This window comes from Fukomys damarensis, unplaced genomic scaffold, assembly GCF_012274545.1.
Source record: "Fukomys damarensis isolate Sample0158 unplaced genomic scaffold, DMR_v1.0_HiC HiC_scaffold_8, whole genome shotgun sequence".
In the NCBI taxonomy this organism is placed as follows: domain Eukaryota; kingdom Metazoa; phylum Chordata; class Mammalia; order Rodentia; family Bathyergidae; genus Fukomys; species Fukomys damarensis.
Window position 1 is genome coordinate 12,929,105 of NW_022900920.1, and position 9,528 is coordinate 12,938,632.

A 9,528-nucleotide genomic window follows, 5' to 3' on the forward strand; every position below is an offset into this window, starting at 1 on the left:
TATGTCTGTACGTCTTATCCCTAAATTTTTGAAATGTAGTCCACCTCCTCCTATCCTCTATACCAAAAGACTTGAGACAACTTGAACATGACACAAAATAAAATGTTTGGAGACTACTACTAGGATAGCACTTATAACACTGAATACGTGGGGGTTTCCCTCACACCGACAACCAGTTCTCCAACTCAATAGATTCCAGCTGGATATAGGTGACTGTGACCACCAAGAAGCTCCTCATGAGCATAAACTCCTGTTAGGCTGAAAAGCTTGCTATGAGTAATGCAAGATGTTCTCTGCCACGCAGGAAGGATTTTAGAAGCTGTGTGTTGCAGTTTAATTCAGTTCTGACATTCATAACCCAGAGTTTGTACAGACTCACAGTTCAGAGCTGCATCCCACGAGACTCGCCCCCACTTTAGGTGCAGAGTACCCACACTCTGCCCACCTGGGCTATAAATCAGAGATTCCCATTGCTGTGTCCTCAAGTTCAGTAACTTGCTAGAATGGCTCATAGAACTTAGGGAAATGTTTTACTTAGCTCTCCTTGTCCATTGTAAAGAATACAAGGATACAGATGAACAGCCAGATGAGAAGGCATAAAGGCAAGGGCCAGAAAAGTGCTGAGCACAGGAGCTTCTGTCCTTGTGAAGTTGGGAGGTAACATTCTCCTGGCATGTAGATGCATTCACTGGCTTAGCAGCTTTCTATACCCATTGCTTAGGGGTTTCATGAAGGTTCCATTATGTAGGATTAAAGCATTGAGAACTGGTAATTAGTTCAACCTGCAGCCCTTCTCCCTTCCCCAGAGGTCAGGGGTGGGCCTTCTTATCAATGGTTGGTTCCCCTGTCTACCAGGATCCATTCAGAAATTAGGGCCTCCGAGAATCACCCCATTAAAGCAAACTCGTGTGAGGTTGAAAAGGCTATGAAGAACAAAAGATGCTCTTACACACCTGCCACTCAGCAAATTCCAAGAGTTGTAGAAGTTGTGTGCCAGGAACCAGGGGTGAAGTTCAAATGTGCATTTCCTATTATAGCACACTATCACAGGTTGGGTCCATATGAAGCCCAGTAAAGGAGAAAGAGTCAAAGGCAGATTACACTGCAGTTACTCTGAAATGTTTAGACTTACAAAGTGTCCACTGCCTAGCAAGCAGACTGATGGGTGCACATTGGTATTCTTCGTAGTGCCTCTAATGGTCTAATATATAATGTGCTTAGCCTACGACTGGGGACTGATTATCAGAGTCAATCAGAGAGGGCACTGAACTTGGAAAGGAGGATACCTCGTCCAAAGGAAGAGCTACCACGTGCTGGGCTGGGTTCCAAGCTCAGAACTGTCTTGACTCCTAACCTCTTCACATCTCCCTTGCTCTTCATATTTTTAAAAGTTACTTAGTCCAGAATATACTCAACTATTTGGTCAGGTGTAGAAGTCCAAGAAATCTTTTTGCAGTGAAGGTATATGCCAAGAGCTGATCTTCCTGTGGTGGGTTTGAATATGTACTTCATGTTGATGAGTCATCTTGACAGTCTCTAAGGCCTTGCTCCATCCTCGGGGACAGGATGGTGGGAAAGGCCTATGAGTACAGCTACTGCTAACACCAGGCTGAGCCTGAGGGAAAGGGGCCTTTGGAATTCCTAACCTCAAGTTCCTCTCTGGGCATGCAGGCCTCATACCTGGTCTGCACTGTTGGGAGCTTTGCTCTACTCTTCCTAACTATGCTGTACTAACAGAGAGATCACTATTTTATAGGTCAGAAGTGTGGGGCATTTTGAAGCTAGAAATATACAGTTGAGGAAGCTGTTTTGGGGGATAAAAAAATGTTCATTGCTTGCTGATAGCAAATATTGACCTCCTTCCTTCTCTGACCACCTGCACTATGAGGTGAGGATCCAGCTTAGGTCAGGCGTGCCCGATCTGGCTCTGTGGAACTATTTTCTTGATGCCAGTTTGTGGAAGTGCTCCCTGAGTCAGAATGAGAATCTGAGGTTGAACAGCTGAACAGCTCCCTAAGCAAAAGGCTGCCTTGTTGGTTCTGCCAAATGTCCCAGACTGTGATGGCTGAGGGACGTTTTTGTTGAGGTAAGCCTGGGATGTGACAGTGTTTCACTTTCATAAAGGCAGTGTTGACACAGCTGCAAGAAGCCAAGGACAGTTTTTCTAGCAGTGCAGGTCAGAGAGAGCACAGATGTCTGCTGCTCGTCACATGGCCCAGCCCAGGGGCTCATTTCTCAGGTCATCATTGAAGTGCTCATTCATCCAGAGACACACGGTGCAGAATGCAGATGGATAGGGCAGGACCACTTCCAGGCTCTTCATGTCTGATGTTTCCAAGGAATAATGGTCACAGCATTAAATAGTATCAAAGTCCTGCTTTTAAAAATGTAGAAAGAAGGAAAATGATAGATAAGAACATCCCTTATAGGATTAAGTGCCAAAGTTTGCAAGAAATAATGGTTGAGTCTATGGATGGGGCAGAAATTAGCTTCCACCTATTTTCAGGGCAGGGTGTGAGCTCCACTGACATCATCTGTTCTGGAAAGAGACAGAAGGGAACTGGGTCATTCCTCATAAGGTCCACAGCCATCGGAATAGATTCTGTGCATTGTAAACACAAGGCAGAAGGAGGGAGCTCTGTCACTTTTGAGCTATCCCAGTGTGCTTCAGTTAAGTGAGTCCAGGCTGGGAGGGTAGATACTGGCTCATTCTGTCCTTATCTTGGACAATACTGCTCTGCGTTCTTATTCTTTTGTGAAGCCTTGGTTACTTCCTCTAATTTATAGCTGGCACATCTGTGAGACCTAATAAATCTTCCATCTGCAGTTAGAATATCCAAATAAGATCCAAGCTGACTGCTAATGAGGATCTTCACATTGGTTCTACCAAGGCATTAATGATTTTCTCCCTTAGTAAACGTTGAAGCCTAATTTTAAAAGCTAAAAATCTACTTCCAGTGCTTAAGGTAAACAAACCATTCATAGTTGTTGCTTATTTATTTTACTTAACTATTATTTACTGTGAGGCAGGCGCTATGGTAAGTGCGTAAAGCCATCAACTTATTTAACCTGATAACTTACAAAGGATTCTTTTCTCCCAGGATCTCTCTTCTAATTGGAAATTAATTACAAGTTCAATGGAAAAGTGTAGAAGACAATTACATGGTTTAAAGAGAGAGAGAAAGAGTTACAGGCAGACTGCACTGCAGGTCCTGTGAAATGCCCTCCTGAATCTGCAAAGTCCCTACAGCTTGGCAGATTTGCTGGGCTCTTCATCCATGCCATTAGTCAGTCTCGGAGTCCTAATTGTCCGCAATGAAGTGCCCACTGATGGCGTGACCTGACTCTCACATGGGCCTGGATGGTGCTTCAGTTTTACAGGCATACACATGTCTCCTGGTGAGATAATGTTTTAAGAGGCAGACTCCTTTTCGTCCTCACCTATAGGGACTGTTCGTTAAGCCCTCTCCTCAGCTGCATCATGTCCTCTACAACTTTCAGCACTGTTACTCTTCAGCCTTGACAGCCCAGAATGCCAGGCCCTCTTATTAGAGGAAGGGAAAGCAAAACCTTTGGGCTCCAGAAGTCACCATTTTTTGTGTCAAATTCAACCATTGTATTGGCCTCTGGGTTGAAAATCTGCCAGCTTTGACTATTGCATTGGTTCATTTAGGTTGAAGATAAATCCAGAGGCATTAAGCTTATTATCCCCAAAGGAATGGGTTATTTTCCTGACTTCAAGAGAGGAGTTAGCTCTTAGCAGTATGTAGATTGCCCCTCAGTAGCAAAGAATTCCATCAGGACATATTTAAGTTTTCCTCCTCTGCCAGTAGGGTGGTATCTTTCCAGTGAAGTGAGCAGAGCTGATGGAAAATTTGTGAGCCCTGAGAGCCTGCACTGCCAGGCCTTAGGTAGGCAGATGGAGTGGAGTGGTGTGAAAGAGGAAAGCACCTGCCCATAGGCACCACAGCAGCCCAGCTCTGTGGGCACCATAGGGGGACTTGGGTACTCTGCTTCCCATCATCCAGGAACCAGAGGATGTGAATGAGCAGCTAGTTCTCCACTGGACCTTCAGAAGCAATGCAGCGAAAGGGAGATTCTTGATCTTCTGAAGGCCTGTAGCATGCCTTTGCAGGGTGGGTTTGCTGGAAACCTGGACTCCTAGTTTTGCTGCCAGATTCCCATAGCTGCCCTAGAAAGAGCTTTGCCCCCTCGCACCGTGCACCCCCGGCCTAACACACACAGGACAAGAAAGCTTGAGCTCAGGTTAAAACAACACCTGAACATAGCTTTGAAAATGCGTCTCTAGGGCTGGCATCTGCAATGCATGAAACATTTCCTCAACCAGAGAAAGAGAACTCAACAGACATCTATTGTCTGCATTTAACAGTTTCCCTATTCGTTATACCCTGTTACATTAGTACTGATACTTACAGAGCGCTTTAAATAAAGAAGATATCCTCTGGTATGCAGCTATTACACATACTTCCAATGGAGTGGTTTACAGTTAATTCCTGTTGCTTAGCTGCTGCTTCAAGGAAGTGGTGCTGGATGGGTAGAACTTGTTTTGCTCCTTCTGTTCACATTTATGAAAGATGTTATATTCAGAGAGATCTTAAGGATATAGAAAAATGCATAATGTGAGTGCATGACCAACAATCCATTAAAATTCCCTGCGTCTGATGCACAAGTCAGGATGTGATTTTACTAAAATGCTTTGTTTTTACATTCGGGGAAAATTCTGACATCTGACAACCCATGAGTTTTGGTGGATAGTATAGTTGCAAATTGGTGTTCAAATCGCATGCTGTCATCACTACTCTGCAAAGTCCTTGGGGCTGAAAATGCTCTTAAGGCGTCACAGAGTACAGATGGAATGGGAGCCACAGTGAGAGGCAGGGCTGTGCATGTCTTCCACGGCTAAGACTGGGCACCTGGCTTAGTGGCTGCTTGTATACCTGGGACAGCAGCACACAGGAAGCTGTCTTTGTTGGAGGTGGTTGTAGAGCCACTCCTGGCTGCTGATTCCCTGCTGCTTCCTGAGCCTGAGCCCTGGCTCATCCAGAACCTACTCCAGAGAGTGAAAAATCTTTACCTAGCACCACCATCAGGCTTGATCCTTACCTTTCTGACTTGACACGCAAAGCCTACATTGTAAATAGTGACTGTGGCGGGGGAGCCACTTTAAGATCATGAGGAATTAAAAGAGCTTTGTGACCTTGTCTGTGTGGGTGTTAGTTTTCTAAACCATCTTTGCCCACCTTACCTCTGTGGTTTTCATATAGCAACCTCCAAAGTCAGCAAGGCAGCATTCTCTCTTCATCTACAGATACAGGGCTGAGGTGAGGAGCCCTGGAGCCTTGGGCCGAGTTTTTCCAGACTTTTACACAGTGTGGTTGGTTATTTATTTACAGGGGAGCCACCAGCACTGCCTCTTCTGTTTCCCTGTGGAACCCTCAAAAGAGAAGCCTTGCCGAATATGCTCAAGGACAAAGGTGACTGGAACGTGCAGACCTCATCCCTGGAGATGGGTGCCCTGAGGCCCAGACAGAGTGCACGTGGCCGTGTAGAGGCAGAACCGAGACCAGCTGGGACTCCTAAAGCACAGGAGCTACCTTTGGACCTTGTTTCCTAGTGTCATGAGCTCCATCTGTGTGGGATTCAGAATATGACAAGGGACAGTCCAGTGTAGACAGATTCACATAAACATGGGAACAAAAGGCGTTTGTGGAAGGCTTTGACCCTTCTCACCACCTCAGCCTCCTCAGGTCCCTCCTACAGTAGGAGCCACTCCACAGTGCTTAGTAGGCTGCGGAGAGCTGGCCGGGGCCTCTTGCCCTCAGTTCTGTCTTTCAGTTTCTGAACAACTTGTTCCGCAAGTGCCGTGTTACATCAGGAGGTCCGCACCAGCTGTGTGCTGAGATGGCGGAGGCTCCATGATGTTCCTAGTGCAGTAAAGCCTTCCCTGGTTCTGATTCTGCCCAGGGATTCCCATGGAAAGCATAACTGTGTATCAGACAATTCCACATCCAGGAATCCAAGGGAACCTACACAGCTACTACTCCAAGCAGGTATGTGCTATTTCCAGGGAGGGTGCTGGTGGGCAGGCACTGGGGGTGAGCACCAGGTGAGGGGTGTGAGCTTCCAGATGCTGACTCTCCATGTGATTTGTTTGTCCTCAGCTGGGTGACTTTTGTGGTGGGGGTTCGTTGTTTTAAACAGGGTCTCACTATGTAGTTGAGACTGATCTGGAACTATGTAGCCCAGGCTGGTCTCGAACTCACGGCAATCCTCCTGCCTCAGCCTCCCAAGTGCTGGGATTACAGGCATGCATCACCATCACCATGCCTGGCTTCGGCTGGTTGACTCTGAGGAAGGGGACTTTCTGAGGCTCCAATTCTGTGTCTGTGGGATGGGAATGCCAGCGATGGTGAGCCTATGGCACATGCATTTTCTTTTAAGAAAAGGGTGTTAATATATGTTGGTTTTTGCTAAATTAAAACCTCAGTGTTCAGGTTTAATTGCAGTGTTGGCCCTTTGTAACTGGGTTGCAGTTTAGACTCTCACCTGTAAAAGGTTTGCCATCAGTGGAATGGACCTATCTAGTAAGTGTAGAAAGATTAGAGGAGATAGCTGATGAGAAGTTCTTTGTGTAGTCTCTAAGACAAGCTCTAGCCTGAGGTGCATATATAGGGACCCTGATGCTACCGTTGTTCTCCATCATGTGGGCCCGAGGCTTGAAGAGCCCACTCTGGAGTCTGGCTTGAGTTTGGGAGGCCTCAGGCAAGAGAGCGGACAGCTCTTGCTGAGTTGAGTGATGTCTTTCCATTTCTATTCAGAAGATACCTCCCCTTGGTCTCCCAGGACAGGGCTCTAAATCCTTGCCTGATGGGGGGTGAGGTGGGGGGATGTCCTGTTAGGGACCGAGAGTCCCAGTCTAACAAGGACCATGGCTGTTGTAAAGCCACCAGGCAGCCCTGTGGCTGAGTAAATTCATGCTCAAACAGCTGGGAAGCGTTGTCTCTCTTCAGTCTAAGCTCATTTTCTCTTCTCCACAGGGAATCCCAGCCTGTGTCACATTTTTCAGTCCCTCTGGTCTTAGATACAGTCTCAGGCATATTCAAGAGTTATCTGGTGACAGCATTGATCAAATTAAGGTATAGTATTCTGTGAGCTTTTGGTCCTTTTCAGATTAGAGTTTCATTTTCTCTTAGCAGCTTTACTAATTATCCTAGAGTTTCCTTGTCTTGATGCCAGTGCTGTAGGATTGGAAAGCCAGCATCATTTCCTCCCTAGTGCTTGGCACAAGTTGCTGAGCTGTCTCTGAGTCTATTCCTCATTGTAACATGGGGATAATTATCCTTCTGTGGCCTTTGTAGATGTGTGTGGTCTCCTTAGAGGATTCGATGAGAGAATTCAAGGGAAGTCCTTAGCACAGAGCACGATGCAGGGGTTGCGTCCTTCCCTTCCTTTTTTCCTGACTAAACATTTTGAAATAATTATCCATTCTAAAAAACATCCTTATTTTCATGTCATAGTTTAAAGAATTTACATCCCCACCTTTTAGGGACTATGTCTGTTATAAGTAATTATAACCCTGCGGTGTCCATAATGGAAATGCCCTGAAAGTGGGCTGTGACCTGAAGTACTGAGGCCCTCTTGTCTCTTCCCTCTTTGCAGCTTGCAGCTATCGGCCCTACCACAGCTCGCGCTCTGGCTGCCGAGGGCCTGCATGTGAGCTGCACTGCAGAGAGCCCCACACCACGAGCCCTGGCCGTCGCCGTCAGGACGGCGCTGCAGCCCCTTGATCCCTGCGGCACTCTTGGGTCCCGTCCTTCCCTGTGCCGGTGAGGGCAGCACAACTGCTGCCACTGAGCAGGAGCCCAGCACCAGGCAGGAGCTCTTGAGAAACTGCGACCATCGAGCTCCTACCTCACACCTGAGTGGAAGCACCTTGGTCAGAGATGGATCCAGCCCTGGGGTTGGCATCCAGCCCAGGTGCATCCCAGTTCCCAGACCCTGCAGGAAGGAAATCAAATAAACCACACAGGCTACCATGCTCACTGAGTGGATTCTTTCCTCATCCTGACAATTGTTAGTGTGAAGTTGTGTTGGGATGGGATAGAGGGGCACATCCCTGGTATGAACAAAACGTGCATGTATCAAAGAGGTTTACTCATCCTGTAAGAACGCCTTGAAGTTCCTGCCTCTGGGCTGTAGACAGTTGTAATTCACATACACAGCCTTTTCCTTCACTCGTAACTATAGCACTAGTCCATCAGACCAGCTGATCACCCAACATCTGGAGGCTAGGAAGTCAGGATCTGCTCAAAAATGTAGTGTCCTGCAGAAAGACTTTGAAAACTTGTCCCCAAATTTTATTTCCACTCTTTAATCCTGGCCTATAACTTGAGCTGGTTAAGGAAAGCCATGTTTGTCTTTTAATGTCTTGTGGGCTGGTGGCATGAAAGGGTACTGTGTGTGCCACCTGCAGGGCTCTGTCTCCCTGAGAGATCAAGTGGGAAGGTACCGTAGGCTGAGCACCTGTGTTTCCAAACTGCGTGGAGGGCCTTACGCTGTATGTGATCCCACTCTCCCAAAAGCCCTGAGGAGTAGGCATTGCTACCATTCACATTTTTCTGGTTAAAAAAGGCTTAAGAGGTGGTGCTTTGGAAGCCGATGGAACCTTTAAAAGGATGTAGGAGATCCTTAGGACAGGATCTGTCCTTCTGGGGTGTGCCCCAGAAGGGATTGTGGGACCCCTTTCTCTCTAACCTTGCGCTCACACATGCCCTTGTCAGTGCCACTCACTAGGATGTGATACAGCTGGGGAGAAGGTTGAGGTTTTGAAAGAGCCCATAGCATGCTGCTTGGACTTTTAACCTCTACATGGTGCTTAATGCTTTTCTTTGTAAGGTCAGCCTGCTTCGAGTATTTTGTTATAGCAACAGAATATACTTGGACAGAAATTTTACAACAAAGGTACTGTGATACCCTGCTGGATTTTTGCTCAGACTTATAGGCAGAATCTATTCCATAGCCTCTTTCTGCCTTGAAAGTGAAGTCTAGAGTATTACATTTCTAAAGGCATGCTTGAGTCATTGTCACCTATGCGAGTCATGTGTGCTTGGGGAAGAACTGGTCCCAAGCAGTCTGCAAAGGACTCACAGCACCCTCTAAAGACCTCTTTGGTGAAAAAAGCTGAGGGACTGACTGCCATCAGGCCCTTCCTCCTCGTCCCTCCCTGAAGCCACTCTGCATCAGGCTATTCAGGAATCCACAGTGCCTAGGAAGCCATGTACGTGACCAAGACCACTGCAGATATGTCTTGAGGCTGGTTTCCTGATTTAACATCCTCACATGGTACCAGTTAGATAAACTAACTTGAAACTATCACAGATTATAATGTGGCTCTACTATATAAAACCAGTATATGGCTACTGCCACAAAAGACTTGTCCTATGGGGTTCACAATGCTGGAACTAGGTGAGCTGGAGCCCAGTCTGGGCAATGGGGCAGGACCCTATT

At 46.9% G+C, this 9,528-nt stretch overlaps 1 protein-coding gene across 5 annotated transcripts in view; it reads left to right on the forward strand.

The window, feature by feature from the left end:
* Uros (uroporphyrinogen III synthase) overlaps positions 1-8,080 on the forward strand; it is a 29,949-nt gene extending 21,869 nt beyond the window's left edge. For 4 of the 5 annotated variants that reach the window (XM_010621008.3, XM_010621007.3, XM_010621023.3 and 1 more), the window contains 4 exons: positions 5,415-5,495; positions 5,986-6,071; positions 7,059-7,157; positions 7,681-8,080. In XM_010621008.3, the coding sequence (XP_010619310.1) occupies positions 5,415-5,495; positions 5,986-6,071; positions 7,059-7,157; positions 7,681-7,851 (437 nt within the window). In that variant the 3' untranslated portion in view covers positions 7,852-8,080. The remainder of the gene's footprint in view (positions 1-5,414; positions 5,496-5,985; positions 6,072-7,058; positions 7,158-7,680) is intronic. The other variant, XM_010621016.3, reaches the window with a different exon arrangement.
* Positions 8,081-9,528: the final 1,448 nt, after the last annotated feature.